General features: G+C 38.9%; 1 protein-coding gene across 1 annotated transcript; it reads left to right on the top strand.

The window, feature by feature from the left end:
• Positions 1–1,902: 1,902 nt before the first annotated feature.
• Positions 1,903–3,129, top strand: LOC104248425 (probable glutathione S-transferase). The gene is made up of 2 exons (XM_009804670.2): positions 1,903–2,306; positions 2,637–3,129. Exons 1-2 carry the CDS (start codon positions 1,998–2,000, stop codon positions 2,988–2,990), a joined length of 663 nt encoding a protein of 220 aa, XP_009802972.1. The 5' UTR covers positions 1,903–1,997; the 3' UTR covers positions 2,991–3,129.
• Positions 3,130–17,754: the final 14,625 nt, after the last annotated feature.

Raw genomic sequence — 17,754 nt, 5'->3', positions numbered from 1 at the left:
AATAAATAAATTAAATAAAAAAAAGACTTAGCATTGAAATTGAAAGAAACAGCAAGCCTGGTTCCGGGAGCAAGGCTTCCGAAGACAGCAACAAGAGTAATACTAGACAAAAAGTGAAGTATATTATTCAGCTTGATAGTAAATTATAGCATACGTATTGCCAGCGATTTCGTCTGTTACAATAGTTGTTCGAGTCCCTTTTTATAGCTATACCTAGGGAACAAGATCTTAGGATCAAGCCCCTCTTAAATGACAATAATCGGGCCGTTGATGAATGTGTAACGGCAGACCATGAATGTCAAAATTCTCAGCAACAACAACATATATAATATTGAGGAATAATCTTCATTAAATGTCATTCGATAACAAACATTTGTTTGCCTCCATTGACTATGTTCCCTTCGGGATCCACCCGATATCAACTGAAGTTGTTATCCTCGGTCTTGGTTCTCACTCGCTTCATCTTCCGTCTGCCTCTTATTCCACGTGTCATGTAATTATTAGAGCATTTGATATAAATCAATTTTAGCATGCTGATAGTTCTTCATCCAACACTTGAACCATATATTTTGTTAGCTTTGACTTTTGGATTCATTAAAGTGTAATCATAATTAAGCATGCTCTATTTAAACTGAATGATATTTCGAGTATCTTCTCCAATTTTAAATATCTGCAGATCTTTATTTAACAATGACAACTAAATTAGTAGTTATCTTATACTTAATCTGTTAATTCTTGTGAATTTCTTGTTTCTTTTGTTTAATTAGAGAGTATTTATAAAACACTCTTTGGCATTATTAGCTATAGAGTTTAACACTGATGAAACATTGACCTTGTGATTACCAAAGTTAATATAGAAGTGATAGGTGAAGAATTCTCAGATTGTGTTCCAGTTTTATGTTGGTGTACTCACCACTAATAACATACCTACAACACAGAAAATATGTTTTAAAAATCAATAATTGGCATCCGAAGTTTAATCCAAAGTGACTCTCAACGTGGAGCACCAATCTAATGGTAAATATTACTCGCAGTGAGAAGAGAAATTACCAACTAATCATTATTAAGTGAAAAGTTTTCGTCCAAATACATTTGGAAGCTCCACTTGAGTTGCCATTTCTCTTTATTTTGCATATTCAGAAAGGAAAAAAAAGGCAGCTTGGTGCACTAAGCTCCTGTTACATGCGAGGTCCGGGGAAGGGCTAGACCACAAGGAACTAAATTTTGCATATTCAGAATAGTGAAAAAAAAGATTAAATCATTTAATATCTAGCAACGATTATGATCTATTTCTCATTTTTAATGAGAATATAAGAAGATTTTTTAGAAGTAAAATAAAAATTAACTCACAAAGAAAATTACTACAACAAAGAAAGAAGGAATATTAGATAATCTTACATACTACACAACAACTTGAATAAAGCAACATATTCTAAAGTAACATCTCAGAAAGCAAAGAATAAGAGCAGTAGCAAGAAAAACTAGAGGGAAAAGAGTTGTAGAATTACACGAAGTTCACTGTTATAAGAGACAAAAGATATTATTTAGAAATGGACAAAAGAAGAAATTAAACACTTTAATTAACCATGATTAGGGCTTTAATTTATTTTATTAAAACTCATTCATTGATTGTTAACTATAACAAGTGTCTCAAATCGTAGGAACTTAGAGAAATGGAGATATTAAGAAATGGAGAGGAGTTGGATCGCATATTATCTATTGATTAAAAAAAATTATTAAATAAATAGAACCTTCAACTTCCTAAAATTTTAAGGCGTGCTTATTAATAGTCTTCAGTCAATATGGAAGCACAAACCAAAAAAAGATTGATTTGTCAAAGAAGAAAAGTTGCATTTGCTTGGTTAAAAAGACACTTCCTAATTTTTACCTCTACAAAAAGAAGATCAAAGTTCAAGAGATCAGAACCACCACATAAAATTCATCGACCAACATAGTAAATTAGCAAAAAATTGAGAACCAAATTTGTTACGTGTGAGATGGCAGAAGTGAAGTTGCTTGGTCTTTGGTATAGCCCTTATAGTCACAGAGTTGAGTGGGCTCTTAAGTTTAAGGGAGTGGAATATGAATTTATAGAAGAAGATCTACCAAACAAGAGCTCTCTGCTTCTTCAATCCAACCCTGTTTACAAGAAAATCCCTGTTCTCATTCACAATGGAAAGCCCATTTCTGAGTCTATGATCATTGTTGAATACATTGACGAGACATTTGAAGGCCCTTCCATTTTACCTAAAGACTCTTATGACCGTGCTATAGCTCGTTTCTGGGCTAAGTTTTTTGAAGAAAAGGTATATTCTTTTCAGTTCTATATATTCAAATTAGTTAGAAATATATTTTAGTCATACCAATACGTTTACTGAAGGGTTTTTCTACGAGTCTTTCCATCTTAGAGATTTATATGCCGATAGAAAATATAGTATACTTCTAGTACCTTTATATTTTGTATAATATTGGACTTAGATGAGCTCAAATAAGGTAATATCATCAATAAAGATTCATATAACAGATTCCAACTTGCTTGGATTGAAGTTTGTAGTAGTGGTAAATTCCTCTTCCTATCTGCAGAATTTAGTGAAATTCTTATTGAAATATAAGTTTTGAGTGTTCTAATTTTGCAGGGGGCATCAGTTGGGAGATCTTTCTTTCTAAAAGGAGAGGAGCAAGAGAAAGCTAAAGAGGAAGTTTTTGAGATGCTGAAAGTTCTTGATAATGAGCTCAAGGATAAGAAGTTCTTTATCGGTGACAAATTTGGATTCGCTGATATTGCTGCAAATGCTGCGGCACTTTGGCTGGGAGTTCTTGAAGAAGCATCTGGTGTTGTTTTGGCTACAAGAGAAAAATTTCCAAATTTTTGTGCGTGGAGAGATGAATACATAAGCTGCAGCCAAAATAAGGAATATCTGCCTCCAAGAGATGAGTTGCTTGCCCATTTTAAAGCTCGCTTTCAAGCTGCAGCTGCAGCTACTAAATGAATACTTTCTTATTCATCTTTGAAGTTCCAAGATCTTGTGTGGCAATAAAATAGAAGTGGATTTAGTGCTAGTTTTGTGGGTTGAACTGAATCATTCGTATTGGCTTGAACAATATATGTTATTTATTGTGTTCAGAATACTAATGTAGACTGCTCGATTGCTCACTAAGGAAAGGCTAACTAATCTTCACATACAGGGGGATGAAGACAAATGTAGTTTATGTGTTGATCAAGTAGTGGAACAAATCAACATCTGTTTGTGGATTATCCATGCTCCACATTAATTCGAGACACCTTAATGCCTCTTGCTCAAAGTCGTTCGAGTTTTTCCTAGGAGTATGGCATGGGTTACTTCAGCACTGTAGTGCCTGGTATTCAAATATTGGCTCGAGGCATTTTCTCTATCCCCTTCTTACTTTGAAAAAGCAAGGACATCTTACGGATAACTATCTTTCGACTAACCTAGCCTTCTTCGTCCCTCTGGACCAACAAGGACAGTACAGGAATATTCACCTGTTGCCCATCGACTACACAACCTCCCGGTCATGAAGCTTATCCAGTAGATATTTTTTATTTGCATTCATGTCTTTTGGAAAGACCGTCCTTCCTTAATATAAGAATATCTTCCCTGACTCTACAGGCACGTGAGGTGATGTGATTACGAAGACAGTTGTCGTTCTTCTGTAAAAGTGCATTATAGGTTTTATACTTATTGTTTGTTATCAATGGTGATTCACAGTGTTAGGGGTGTACAAAGGAAACCGACAAACCGCACAAATCCGATAATCCGAGTCAAACCGAGAAAAAAAAATTGACTATTGTTTTAGTTTGATTTGGTTTGGTGTTGGAAAAAAAAACCCGACCATAATTGGTTTGGTTTGGTTTTAACTAAAGAAAGTCAAACCGAAACCAAACCAACCCGACATTACATATGTAAATTTTTTAGATATATTTAATATATAAATATATTTATTGTAATGTAAATTATAAATATTTCTTAAATTTTTTCATAATTTTATCTTTTAAGGTATTATTTCAAGGTTGAACTTAGAACTTTTGAGTGTTCCAATAAGTTTTATAGCCATTAATATAAGTAAATTAAATAATGCTAAGAAAAGCCCAAACCAAAAGCAAATCAATACTAATACTAACAAAAGAATTCAATTTAATACCTCGAACGGAAATGTATTGAATAGCTATTTTTTGTTTCGCAATAATTTAGATAAAAATGCGTAACTTATTTTTATTTTTTCTTTAGCGTTTAGTCATGTAATTAATACTCCCTTATTAGTCTACTTATTTTAACATGACTTAGTACTTTTAGATTATGTTTATTTATATTATGGCTTTTTAATTAACAATATTTATATTACATAATTTTATTGTCTTTATTGTTGAATATTTTAGGATAATGCCATGACACATATCATATTTTGTATTATTTTTTTGAAAAATACTTTATATAGTTGTATCTTACTAAGACTCTAGGAGTAAGAAAAAGTATTTTGAGCACAAGTTATATGTTTTGTTCTACGAAGATTTTACCGGAAAAAAACCGAAAAAATCCGAATAACCCGAAAACCCGAGAAAACCCGAGATTGAAAAACCCGAATTTTATTGGTTTGGTTTGGTCTTTAGATTTAATAACCCGATACAATTGGTTTGGTTTGGTAATTGTAAAATCCGAACCAACCCGACCTATGTACACCCCTACGCAGTGTTATAAAAAGAAAATCATGGTCCATAAAATTAAACACAATCCTAATACGAGCCGACAATAATGACGTAAGAGCTCATTCTTCCAATCTCTTTAAATTAATGTAAAAATATTCTCCTATATAAGAAGAGCCGTAGAAACAGGTGAAGCAGGCTCCTCTTCGCTGACATCCCTGCTTCACCGGTAACATATTTGCCATTGCTTTTGCATATTATTACACTAAATGCCATCACATAGTTTTGGTAAATAAAGGAAACTTCTGAGCCATTCTAAAGGCCCAAACAGCTACACAAGTTCCGCGAGCACGTGTGGGTAGTTTGCTGAATCAGTAGCCCCACCTTATTTTATTTTACCATCAGACAAGAGGGGTTGCTCTAATGGTAAGCAACCCCCACTTCCAACCGAAAGGTTATGAGTTCGAGTCTCCCCAAGAGCAAGGTGGGAAGTTCTTGGAGGGAAGGATGCCGGTGGTCTATTTGGAAACAGTCTCTCTGCCCTAGGGTAGGGGTAAGGTCTGCGTACACACTACCCTCCCCAGACCCCCACTAAATGGGATTATACTGAGTTGTTGTTGTTGTTGTTGATAGTTGGTATATTACCCTTCATGCTAATAGTATTTCTACATAGTATAGAAAATACATTAATCTTCTACAATTCTTCCAGATCTTCCACAACGCAAATCACGCACATTAATCTTCTTCGTCAGTTTCGTTTCAAATTTAGCGTCTTTGCTTTTTCGATACACTGTGTTTCAAACTTTTTTCTGATTTCACAAATCAAAAACGACTAAATCTTCTACAATTCTTCTACATCAAACGCAATTATGTCCAAATTTCAGTAATACAAAGCAGAGGAAAAAAAGAGTAGCAATTCCACCATTAACAACCATTAAAAAGCTCTGAAGCTTTGAATTCAAATTTGGGTTTTCAAAAATCATTATTTGTTTGGATTGGGTATTGTTGCATATAATTGGAAATATGGTTTGGAGTTTATATCTCAATTTTGAGAGGTTTTGGTGAAGATTAGACTTGATTTTGGCTGAATTTTGGAAGAAGAAGAAGAAGAAGAAGAAGAAGAAGAAGAAGAAGAAGAATAATACATGACAAACATTATATTGCATAAATTGTAGAAAAATTGTATTCTGTTATCCTTTTTTTATTCATTTAACTATTGTATGAAAGTTGAACAACATTGTATAAAAATTATATTTAAGTGGTATTATATTGTAGTTGTATATAACTTAGTAGAAATAATGTACGAAAATTGTAGATAAGTTGTATAATTTATAATTAGTTGTATGAAAATTATTTTTACTATGTATGAATCAGATATAAAATATACAAAAGACATATTGTATAAATTTTGTATAAAATTTGTATGTAAGTTTTATGTTATTGTAGTTGTATTTCATTGGGTGGAAATAATGTGTGAAAGTTGAAGAAAATTGTAGATAAATTGTATTCCTCTATAACGGGAGATGTTGTGATGACCCAAGAGGTCATCACTTGTTTTTAAAATGAATTCTGCATTCTGAGGCTTTAAAAACCTCTTTTAGCATCACCTCGATTTGTGTATGCAGTCCGGGCGCGTAGCCGGAAAGCCTATATGTGAAAATCTATGAAAAATGATAATTTTTTACTATAAAATGAATTAATTTGACTTCGATCAACGTTTTGGATAAACGAACCCGGACCCGTGATTTGATAGTCCTGTAGGGTCCGAAGAGAAATATGGGACTTGGGCGTATGCCCGGAATCGAATTCCGAGGTCCCAAGCCCGAGAAATGAATTTATGTTGTTTTCTGAAAAATATAAAGGTTTTGAAAGTGAAATGTTATGTGAAACCTGTGGTATCGGGACGTATTATGGTTCCGGAGCCCGGTACAGGTTCAATATGATTTATATATGTTGTCGGTAAAGTTTGGTAAGAAATGGAATTCATTTGACGTGATTCGGATCTTAAATGCAAAATTTGATGTTTAAAGAAGTTTTGAGAAATTTCATTGATCTTGAGGTTTAATTCGATGTTCATGATGTTATTTTGGTGATTTGATTACACGAATAAGTCCGTATGATGTTTTTGAGGTTGGGTGTATATTTGGTTTGGAGCCCCAAGGGCTCGGGTGAGTTTTGGAGAGGCCATAGGGTGCATTTTGAACAAAACAATTGCAAGATTTTTTCTGGTATAATCAGACGAGCAGGCTTCGCATTTGCGAAGACTAGCTCGCAAATGCGGTATCGTAAATGCGAGGGCTTGGTTGCAAATGCGAACCAACCCAGGCTTGCCCCTTCTTCGCAAATGCGAGATGTTCCTCGCAATTCCGACCTTGCAAATGCGAGTGTGCCTTCGCAAATGCGATGTATGCTGGAAATGCTTGAAGTCGCAAATGCGACATTTTTTATCACAAATGCAAAAGCCCAAATTTCCTGAAGGGTTTGCAAATGCGAGCCCTATTTCACAATTACCGAGCCAGCATTGCGAACCCCTGTTCGCAATTCCCACATCTGAGACCTGCAACTTTTATACTTAGACGAATTTTAAACCCATTTTCACATCTTTTCAAAACACAAACTCCCTAGGGCAATTTTTCAAGAACAACTCTTCTTCCAAATCGATTGTAAGTTAATTTTAACTCATTTTCTTCAATTATTAACATCTTTTAACATGATTTCAACTCAAAATCAATAAATTTCATGGGGAAAATTGGGTTGTTTTGGGTAGAACCTAGGTTTTTCAAAAAATTAGGGATTTGGACATCGATTTGAGGTCCGATTTCAAAACAAATTATATATTTGGGTTCGTGGGGGAATGGGTAATCGGGTTTTGGTTCGAACCTCGGGTTTTGACCATGTGAGCACGGGGAAGATTTTTTATTTTTTGGGTAAAACTTTGGAAAACTCATTTTCATGCATTGGGGTTGATTCATTTAGCGTTTATTGATGTAATTAAGTAACTTGTGGCTAGATTCGAGCGAATTAGTGGTAGAATCAAGGGGTAAAACTATAATTGAAACGTGAAGTGTGTTCGTGGCATAGAAGTAAGTGTTTGGTCTAACCTTAGCTTGAGGGATTAGGAGTCGTGTCTTATTTATTACGTGTTAATTGTGGAGTACGACGTTTAGGCTTGGTGACGAGTATCGATACGTTGGTTCAAGCATGCCCATGAGTCTTGTATTATAATTGTTATGACTCTGTTGTTGTTTATTGCGCTTCATATGTTATTATCATCATTGTTCCCTTGCTGGGATGTTTGTTTTGATATTAATGTTCCCTTGCCGGATGTTTGCTTTGATAGTATTGTTCCCTTGCCGGGATGTTTGTTTGAAATTATTGTTACCTTGCCGGAATATTATTGAAATATCATTGTTCACTTGTCGGGAAGTTGTTATATTACCCTTGTTCCCTTGCCGGGATTCTTTGTGATTATTGTTGGTTTATAACTAGGATCGGGTGGCACGCCGCCATGGAAATATATGAAATAGGAGCAGGTGGCACGCCTGCCACGAGATATATGAAATGGGAGCGGGTGGCACACCTGCCACAAGATATATGAAATGGGAGCGGGTGGCACGCCTGCCAAAAGATAAATGAAATGGGAGCGGGTGGCACGCCTGCCACGAGATACAGGAAATGGGATCGGGTTGCACGCCTGCAACAAAATATGAAATGAAAGTGAAATCTGCCTTAGTTTTCCTTATCCTTGTTAGTAGTTGGATTTTTGGTTCCTTTACAATTCTCTTGATATTTTGTTTTTACCTGTTATTCCCCGAAACATGCTTTCCCCCTCCTATCCGTACTTGTTTATTCCTGCTTTACTTTCCGATGTATATTATATAACTGCACAGGTTTATTTAGTAGTCTGGTCCTAGCCTCGTCACTACTTCGCCGAGGTTAGGCTAGACACGTACCAGCACGTGAAGTCGGTTGTGCTGATGCTACACTTTGCACTATGTGTAGATCCCGGAACAGCTCTTGGACCGTAGCTGGAGGCTACCTTCAGTCCACACGGAGATCCAAGGTATACCTGCAGGCGTCCGCAGGCCCTGGCGTCTCCCTCTATCCCTTATTCCCTGTTTCACTTTCTTTACTTCAGAAACAGTGTACTGTTATTTCTTTAGCCTTTGTATGTAGCAAATCCTAGACCGTCTGTGACACTGTGACACCAGGTTTTGGGTGATTAAGGCCTAAGTAGTTGTAATAGATACAGATTTCAGATATTTCATTATTTTCTTCCGCTTAAATTTAAACTTCCGTTATTTGTATGTTATCGCTTTATGTTTGTTAAAGAGAAATAAAACTGGTAAAAAGGTAATTGTTTGATAATTGGCTTGCCTAGCTCCTATTAGTAGGCACCATCACGACTCCCGAGGGTGGAAAATCCGGGTCGTGACAAGTTGGTATCAGAGCTCTAGATTACATGGGTCTCACGGTTCACAGACAAGCTTAGTAGATTCTGAGGTATCGGTACGGAGACGTCTGTATTTATCCCCAGAGGCTACAGAGTTAGGAAAAACTTCACATTTATTCTTTCCTATCGTGCGGTTTGGTTTCTCAATACTAATTGAATTTCTACTCTATTCCTTCGCAGATGGCGAGAACACGCGTTTTCTCATCCACTGATCAGCAGCCCGAGCCCCCAGTAGCAGCTTCCATAAGGGGCAGAGGCCGAGGCCGTACAAGAGGCCGAGGTAGGGGCATAGCTCAGCCCAGGGTAACAACACCCGCAGCGGAGCCTCAGGTTGACTTTGATGATGAGGTTCCGGCCCCAGAAGTTCCGATAGGCCCAACTTAGGTCCCAGAGGGGTTTATTGCTACCCCAGTTCTTCAGGATGCTCTGGTCCGTCTAGTGGGCCTTATGGAGAGTGTTACCCGGACAAGTTTGCTTCCTGTAGCACTAGCCGTCTCTCAGGCTGGAGGAGGAGCCTAGACTCCTGCTACTCGCACTCCGGAGCAGGTAGCTCCCCAGATTCAGACTCCAACGGTTCAACCAGTTGTAGAAGTTCAGCCGGGTGTGGTAGCTCAGACCGGTGATGAAGCATCTATGTCTGTCGATGCTTTGTAGAGGTTGGATAGGTTCACCAAGATTTTTACTACTACTTGTGAGCACGTAATTTTTGCTTCACGAAAACTACTCCCAAAGAAATCGAAAAATAAAACAAATTGCCTTTTGGTACAATTTTGAGAACTTTGCGTGACATTTTGGATAATTATTTTTGTCTGTGAATGTTTAGTTTGTTTTAATTAATTAAAAATACAAAAATATATGTTGCATGCACATTTAAGATTTAATTGTGCACTTAGGAATTAATTGAACCATGTTTTGTTTTTAAGAGAAAGAAAATCACAAAATAATGTATTTTTTGCATTTTTAGCATTTCATGTCCAAGTTATATGATTTTATTTGATTGTGTGAGTTAATTATTATTAAAAGTTAGTTAGTACTTTTATAAATTAATCTAGTCCTATAAGTTAATTTAAGATTTTTGGAATTTTTTGTTTTATTAGTTTAAGAAAAGAAAGGCAAAATAAAAGAGTGTTAAGTCATATTTGGGCCAAATCAATTTAAAGTCCATCATCCCAAATAATTTTTCTTCCCCTTTAAAATTGAAACCCGGATACCTAGCTCATACCCCATACCCGACCCGGTCTGCCCCATAGCCCAAACAACCAACCCCCCTTTCTCCATTTTTCATTTTCATTTCTAAACCCCTAACAAAAGAACCTTAAACCACCCGCCCCCTCCTTCTTCATCTTCTCCAAACGACCCCTCCTTCTCCCTCAACATCCATGGCTGCCCTCCTTCTTCTTCTTCGAACCAACGACCACCGGCGACTCCACCAACTCGTCAACAGCCCGCCTCACGTCCACCACGACTACGTCCAGCAGCCACCACCAGCTTCGTCCAAACGGCCACCTCCCGACCACCAACTTCGTCCAAACGACCACCTCCCTTCACTCCAGCCTTACTACCATCAACCCGTCGACAACCTACAGCCCAACGACCCTCCAGTCATGAGCTCCAGCCAGTTCGACACTCCAGCTCCACAGTCATCATGCTCGAGCAGCCATGGAACTCTAGATCAAAACCTTCAAAACCCTCCATTAAAAAGCGACCCATTTTCAGTTTGCGAGTTCAAGTTTCCGACGGGGTCTTGGTTCCAGATTTGCTCGAGTTTCTTGGAACATTAGCTTGAAGCTTTTTGTTCGGTATTTTCCTTTGTTGTACAGCTCTGCTCAAAGAGTTTTCTGTATTCAATCACTTGAGAAATCCATTTTTAGCAACAATGAAGGTCCATCTCCTTTTTCTTTTCATCTTGTCTTTTGGTTAAACTGATATCAATGAGCTGCGTGTATCCATGATCGAACGTATTGAGCAGCAGTACAAGTTCATGAATCTGTCGTTCTTCTTGCTTGTTTTAATTATCTTGCCTCGTTCTAATTTCTATCTTTTCTTAGTTATGTTATGTTGTTTCTTTTCTTGTCGTTGTTCATCATTTCTTGCATATGAAGTCAGTTTGTTTTCATTCAGTATGTTGACAGTATTTATTTGTTCTTGTTTAGGTTTAATCTAGAAGTGTGTTAGTTTAATCACTGAATCTTTATTTTGATGATATTTGGTCTGAATTAAGTTTCAAGCTTAAATTGTGATTTGAGTTTGATGAATCTTAATGTCGTTGATTGGGAGTTAGTTTCATGTGTTTAATTAGTCAATTGTTAGGATTTTTCACTTAAGATTGGTTATAGCTGCTATAGTTTGGTTAATTGATTAGGAGGATTGGATATAGCTGATGGGGGTAGAATGGTAATTTCAATAGTTTCAGTGGTATTTTGGAATTTAAAGTTTTAAAAATGATTAATTTGAGTGCTCTGTCCACTAAGCACTAATAATATTAAAATAAGGCATTGTTTAATACATAGTGGGGGACAAGACATTTGCTAGTGGGGAACAAGACATTTGCTAGTGGGGAACAAGACATTTGTTAGTGGGGAACAAGGCATGCAAGTGTGGGGAACAAGGCATGCAAGTGTGGGGAACAAGACATTTGCTAGTGGGGAACAAGGCATGCAAGTGTGGGGAACAAGGCATGCAAGTGTGGGGTACAAAATATAATGGTATGAAAAGCTTAAAAAGGATTGATTAAAATATGTTGCTCATACCTGTTTTTGGGTTATAAATAGGGTCATTTCAAGAGAGAAAAGGGGGGCTGTTTTTTAGGAAGGAAAAGAGGAGTTCTCTTTCAGTCTTTTTTTCAGAGAGTTGAGGCTGGATTTTTAACATTTAAAAGTTCAGTAATTTGAGAGTAAAAAACAGGCTGGTTTTTAATCCTAAAAGGTTCAGTGTTGGGAGAGCTAAAAAACTGATAAGTGAGTCTTTTCTTTTACTGCTGAATATCAGAACTAGTACTGTTGTTGTGTCATTGATGTTGTTGTTTGGTATTTCTAGGGTTTCAATTGGTTCTTCCTGAGTTTGTTATTGGTTATTGGCTACTGTTTTCATTGGGTTTTGCTGGAACTCTGCTGGTTCCTTCCTTTTTAATCTGTTACTGGGTTGTTCTGTCACTGCGTTGCTGTGTTATTACTGTTGCTGACTGCTCCTTCATCTTCTTGTATTTCCGTTATCTAGGTACACGTTCTAAAGCTCTTAAATTTAAAGAAAAGGAAGTAAAGAGTTGTTGGAATGGATTTCTGAATTTCCCCTGTTTCTTTGTGTTTAATTTGATGTATAAGCAGTAGTTCACTTGATATTTCACAGTATGTATTGGAATGACTTTGGAATGCATATAATGGACTGATTGAATCTATTTCTACAAACATGGAATATCAATTGTAATTAATCTTAGTTGGTGATTACTAGTTATGAAATATACTGTATTTAATTCTTTTTTTTCAGTAGTCGTGAAATAGTTTCAAATAGTTTATGTCACAAAACAGGTTCAAATAGTTTATGAAAATCAACACGTTGGTTTAATAGGTGTAATTCTGAAATTGCGAGTTCACTTGAGTAAATAACATCATTTTAAATAGCAACGTAAATAATGTTAGTGATTAATGTTAGCTTGATGACAGTTTTTAAGTATTGATGCATTTTTCAGTAAATCGTAAAAAGAGCTCAAAAATGCCTTTGTATTCCACATAGTTAATTCCAATAGTCCAATTCATATAATAAAGCTAAAGTTGAACTGAATCGAAATGGTAGCTGGTTTGTCAATATTTACAACGGCAGGCGGCAGATCTTAAGTTAGGTAGCGGGTTCAAACTAGAAGGTGTTTTCTTTTGTTTGGACCCGGACTTGAACTTGAAGCCCGAACTTTTAATGCTAATTGATTAGGATTTTCTTTATTCTTAGAGACAAATAAATAGAAAATCATAGTCGCTTTAGGATATCCTTGAATAAAAAATGAAATGAGCCTCGCCGAATAAAAAAAAATATAAAATTGCGGGGCCCTCAATAAATATTTATTTTAAAATACTTAGATTTAGGGATGGGCCGTCTAGCGAATTTCACGGCCTTCCCCAAAAGATAATAACGCGCAAGTCACTTCCGGCGCGCTTTATATAAAGTACTTTCTTAAACTCGGGTGCACATTTATGTGACCCAAATCCAAATCTCAACGGAGTCGGAACATGTCAATAACCACGGGTGCATTGATGTGACGTGGTTCGAGATGTGTTTTCACGATGTTGCAATTCTCATAAAAAAATAATAAAAGCAGTAAAAAGTTAAAATTTGCACATAGGTTCAACATGTATTAAAATCAGATAAATAAGCTGAATATGACAGTTGAGCGACCGTGCTAGAACCACGGAACTCAGGAATGCCTAACACCTTCTCCCGGGTTAACAGAATTCCTTACTCAGATTTCTAGTTCGCGGACTGTAATACAGAGTCAATCTTTTCTTCGATTCGGGATTCAACCGGTGACTTGGGACACTATAAATCTCCCAAGTGGCGACTCTGAATTAAAAAATAAATCTCGTTTCGATTGTCCTTTAATTGGAAAAACTCCCCCTACGCCCCTGCGGGCGCAGGTGAAAAAGGAGGTGTGACACTACTTTCAGCGGTGCATCTACTGAGGATCCCCAGGATTATCTAGACAGCTTTCATGAGGTTCTCAGGAACATGGGGATAGTTGAGACCAATGGGGTCGATTTTGCTACTTTTCGCTTGTCTGGATCTGCCAAGGCTTGGTGGAGGGATTACTGTTTGGCTAGACCAGCCGGATCGCCAGCTTTGACTTGGGAGCAGTTTACTTAGCTATTTCTGGAGAAGTTTCTCCCCATCACTCAGAAAGAGGACTATCGGAGGCAGTTTGAGCGTCTCTAGTAGGGTTCTATGACTGTTACCCAGTATGAGACCAGATTCATTTTGGCTCGTCATGCTCTTATCATACTTCCCACCGAGAGAGAGGGTGATGAGGTTCATTGATGGACTTATTCAGCCGATTCGTCTTCAGATGGCTTGGAGACTGGGAGTGAGATATCTTTCCAAGAGGCGGTCAATATGGCCAGGAAAGTTGAGATGGTTCTATCGCAGAGAGGTGGTCAGGGGTCGAATAAGAGGTCTCGTCATTCAGGTAGATTCAGTGGTACCTCGTGTAGAGGTAGGGATTCATATGGTAGGGGCCATCCTCCCAGGTTTTTTCAGTCAGCACTTCAGGTTTCTCACGGTGCTTCAGGTAGTCATGGTTCTCAGATGCAGTATTTTTATCGGTAGTCCTACAGTGCACCACCAGCTCCTATTAGTGCACCGCCGCTTCAGAGTTTCCAGGGTCGTCAGCCCCAGCAGCCGAGAGCTTGTTTTACTTGTGCTGACACGAGACACATTACTAGGTATTGCCCTCAAGCATCGAGCAGTTCTCCGCATCAGGGTTCCCGTGCCATGGTTCAGGAGTGTTCCACAGCCCGCCCAGCCAGCTAGAGGTGGGGGTAGAGGCACTAGAGGTGGAGCTCAGGCTGCTAGAGGTGGAGGCCAGCCAGCAGCAGGCCGTCCCAGAGATGTAGTTCAGAATGGTAGGGCCCAGCCCCAATGTTATACTCTTCCAACCAGGCCCGAGGCTGAGACTTCTCATGCAGTTATTACATGTATGGTTTTGGTTTGTGATATAGATGCTTCAGTGTTATTTTATCCAGGGTTTACATACTCGTATGTGTCATCTTATTTTGCACCATATCTGGTCATGCCTAGTGATTCTTTGAGTGCTCCTATTTATGTGTCTACACCGGTGGGTGATTCTATTGTGGTAGATTGAGTCCATCGTTCATGTATAGTTGTGATTGGGGTCTAGATACTCGTGTAGATTTGTTGTTTCTAGACATGGTTGATTTTGATGTCATATTGGGGATGGACCGGTTATCACCTTACCACGCAATCTTGGAATGTCATGCCAAGACTGTGACCTTAGCCTTGCTAGGTTTACCTCGTTTAGAGTGAAGAGGGACTCCTGGTCATTTTACCCATAGTGTTATTTCTTATGTGAAGGCTCGATATATGGTCGAGAAGGGGTGTTTGGCTTATTTGGCATATGTTCGTGATTCTAGTGCTGAGGTTCCTTCTATTGATTTTGTGCCCGTTGTTCGTGAGTTCCTTGAGGTATTCCCTTCAGACCTGTCGAGTATGCCACCCGACAGGGATATTGACTTTTGCATTAATTTGGCTCCGGGCACTCAACCCATTTTTATTCTGCTGTATCGTATGGCCCCGCCTGAGTTGAAAGAGTTAAAGGAGCAGTTGCAAGACTTGCTTGAGAAGGGTTTCATTAGGCCGAGTGTTTCACTTTGGGGTACGCCAATGTTGTTTGTTAAGAAGAAAGACGGATCGATAAGAATGTGCATTGATTACCGGCAGTTGAATAAGGTTACAATCAAGAATAAGTATCCATTCCCGAGGATTGATGATTTGTTTGATCAGCTTCAGGGTGATAAGGTATTTTTGAAGATTGACTTGAGATCTGGCTACCATCAGTTGAGGATTAGGGCATCCGATGTCCCTAAGACAGCTTTCCGCAGTCGGTACGAGCATTATGAGTTCTTAGTGATGTCATTCGGGCTGACAAATTCCCCAACATCTTTTATGGATTTGATGAACCGAGTGTTCATGCCTTATTTGGATTCGTTCATGATAGTCTTCATTAATGATATTTTGATCTATTCCCGCAGCCGGGAGGAGCACGAGCAACATCTTAGAGTGGTTCTTCAGACCTTGAGGGATAGTCAATTATATGCTAAGTTCTCGAAGTGTGAGTTATGGTTGAGTTCAATTGCATTTCTGGGTCATGTTGTATTAGCATAGGGTATTCAGGTTGATCCGAAGAAGATTGAGGCAGTCAAGAACTGGCCTAGACCAGCATCAGCTACAGAGATCCGGAGTTTCTTGGGATTGGCAGGCTACTATCGTCGGTTCGTGGAGGGGTTCTCATCTATCGCAGCTTCGATGACTAGGTTGACCCAGATGGGTGCCCAATTTAGGTGGTCGGATGAGTGTGAGGCAAGCTTCCAGAAGCTCAAGATAGCTCTGACTATGGTACCAGTATTGGTTTTGCCCACAGGTTCAGGGCCTTATACAGTTTATTGTGATGCATCTCGTATTGGACTTGGTGCAGTGTTGATGCAGGATGGCAATGTCATTGCCTATGCTTCGCAGTAGTTGAAGATTCATGAGAAGAACTATCCGGTTCATGATTTGGAGTTGGCAGCCATTGTTCATGCATTGAAGATTTGGAGGCATTATCTATATGGCGTGGCATGTGAGGTGTTCACGGATCACAAGAGTCTTCAGTATTTGTTCAAGCAAAAAGAGTTGAATTTGAGGCAGAGGAGGTGGTTGGAGTTTTTGAAAGATTATGATATGACCATCTTATATCATCTGGGAAAGGCCAATGTGGTGGCCGATGCATTGAAAAGGAAGTCAGCCAATATGGGTAGTCTTGCTTATATTCCGGTCGGTGAGAGAGTTTTCTTTGGATGTTCAGGCTTTGGCCAATCAGTTCGTGAGGTTGGATGTTTCTGAGCCCAGCCGTGTGTTAGCTTGCACAGTCGCTCGTTCTTCATTCTTGGAGTGTATCCAAGACTGGCAGTATGATGATCCCCATTTGTATGTCCTCAAAGACACGGTGCAACACGGAGGTGCCAAGCAGGTTACCTTAGGTGATGATGGAGTTTTGAGATTGCAGGGTCGAGTTCGTGTGCCTAATGTGGATGGACTCCGAGAGTTGATTTTAGAGGAGGCCCATAGTTCCCGGTACTCTATACATACGGGCACCACGAAGATGTATCAGGACTTGCGGCAGCATTATTGGTGGCGGAGAATGAAGAAGGATATCATTGCATATGTAGCTCGGTGTTTGAATTGTCAGCAGGTTAAGTATGAGCATCAGAGGCCTGGTGGTTTATTTCATAGGATTGGGATTCCTGAGTGGAAGTGGGAGCGGATCACTACGGATTTCGTTATTGTACTCCCGCAGACTCGGAGGAAGTTCGGCGCAGTATGGGTCATTGTTGATAGGCTGACCAAGTCAGCGCATTTCATTCCTGTGGCAGTCTCCTATTCTTTCGAGAGGTTAACTGAGACCTATATCCGGGAGATTGTTCGCCTTCATGGTGTGCCCGTGTCTATCATTTCAGACCGAGGTACGCAGTTTACCTCACGCTTCTGGACGGTAGTTCAGCGAGAGTTGGGCACGCGGGTTGAGTTGAGCACAGCGTTTCATCCTCGAACGGACGGGCAGTCCCAGCGGACCATTCAGATTTTGGAGGATATGCTCCGAGCTTGTGTCATTGACTTTGGAGGCTCGTGGGATCAGTTTTTGCCTTTAGCAGAGTTTGCCTACAACAATAGCTACCAGTCGAGTATTAAGATGGCTCCTTATGAGGCTATACATGGTAGGTGGTGTCAGTCTCCGGTTCGATAGTTTGAGTCAGGAGAGGCTCAGTTATTGGGTACGGATCTGGTTTAGGAGGCCTTGGACAAGGTCAAGATCATTCAGGATAGGCTTCGTACAGCTCAGTCCAGGCAGAAGAGTTATGCCAACCGCAAGGTTCGTGATTTGGCA

The sequence above is a fragment of the Nicotiana sylvestris genome, chromosome 7 (assembly GCF_000393655.2).
Source record: "Nicotiana sylvestris chromosome 7, ASM39365v2, whole genome shotgun sequence".
NCBI lineage: Eukaryota > Viridiplantae > Streptophyta > Magnoliopsida > Solanales > Solanaceae > Nicotiana > Nicotiana sylvestris.
This window is presented reverse-complemented; position numbering and strand designations above follow the sequence as displayed.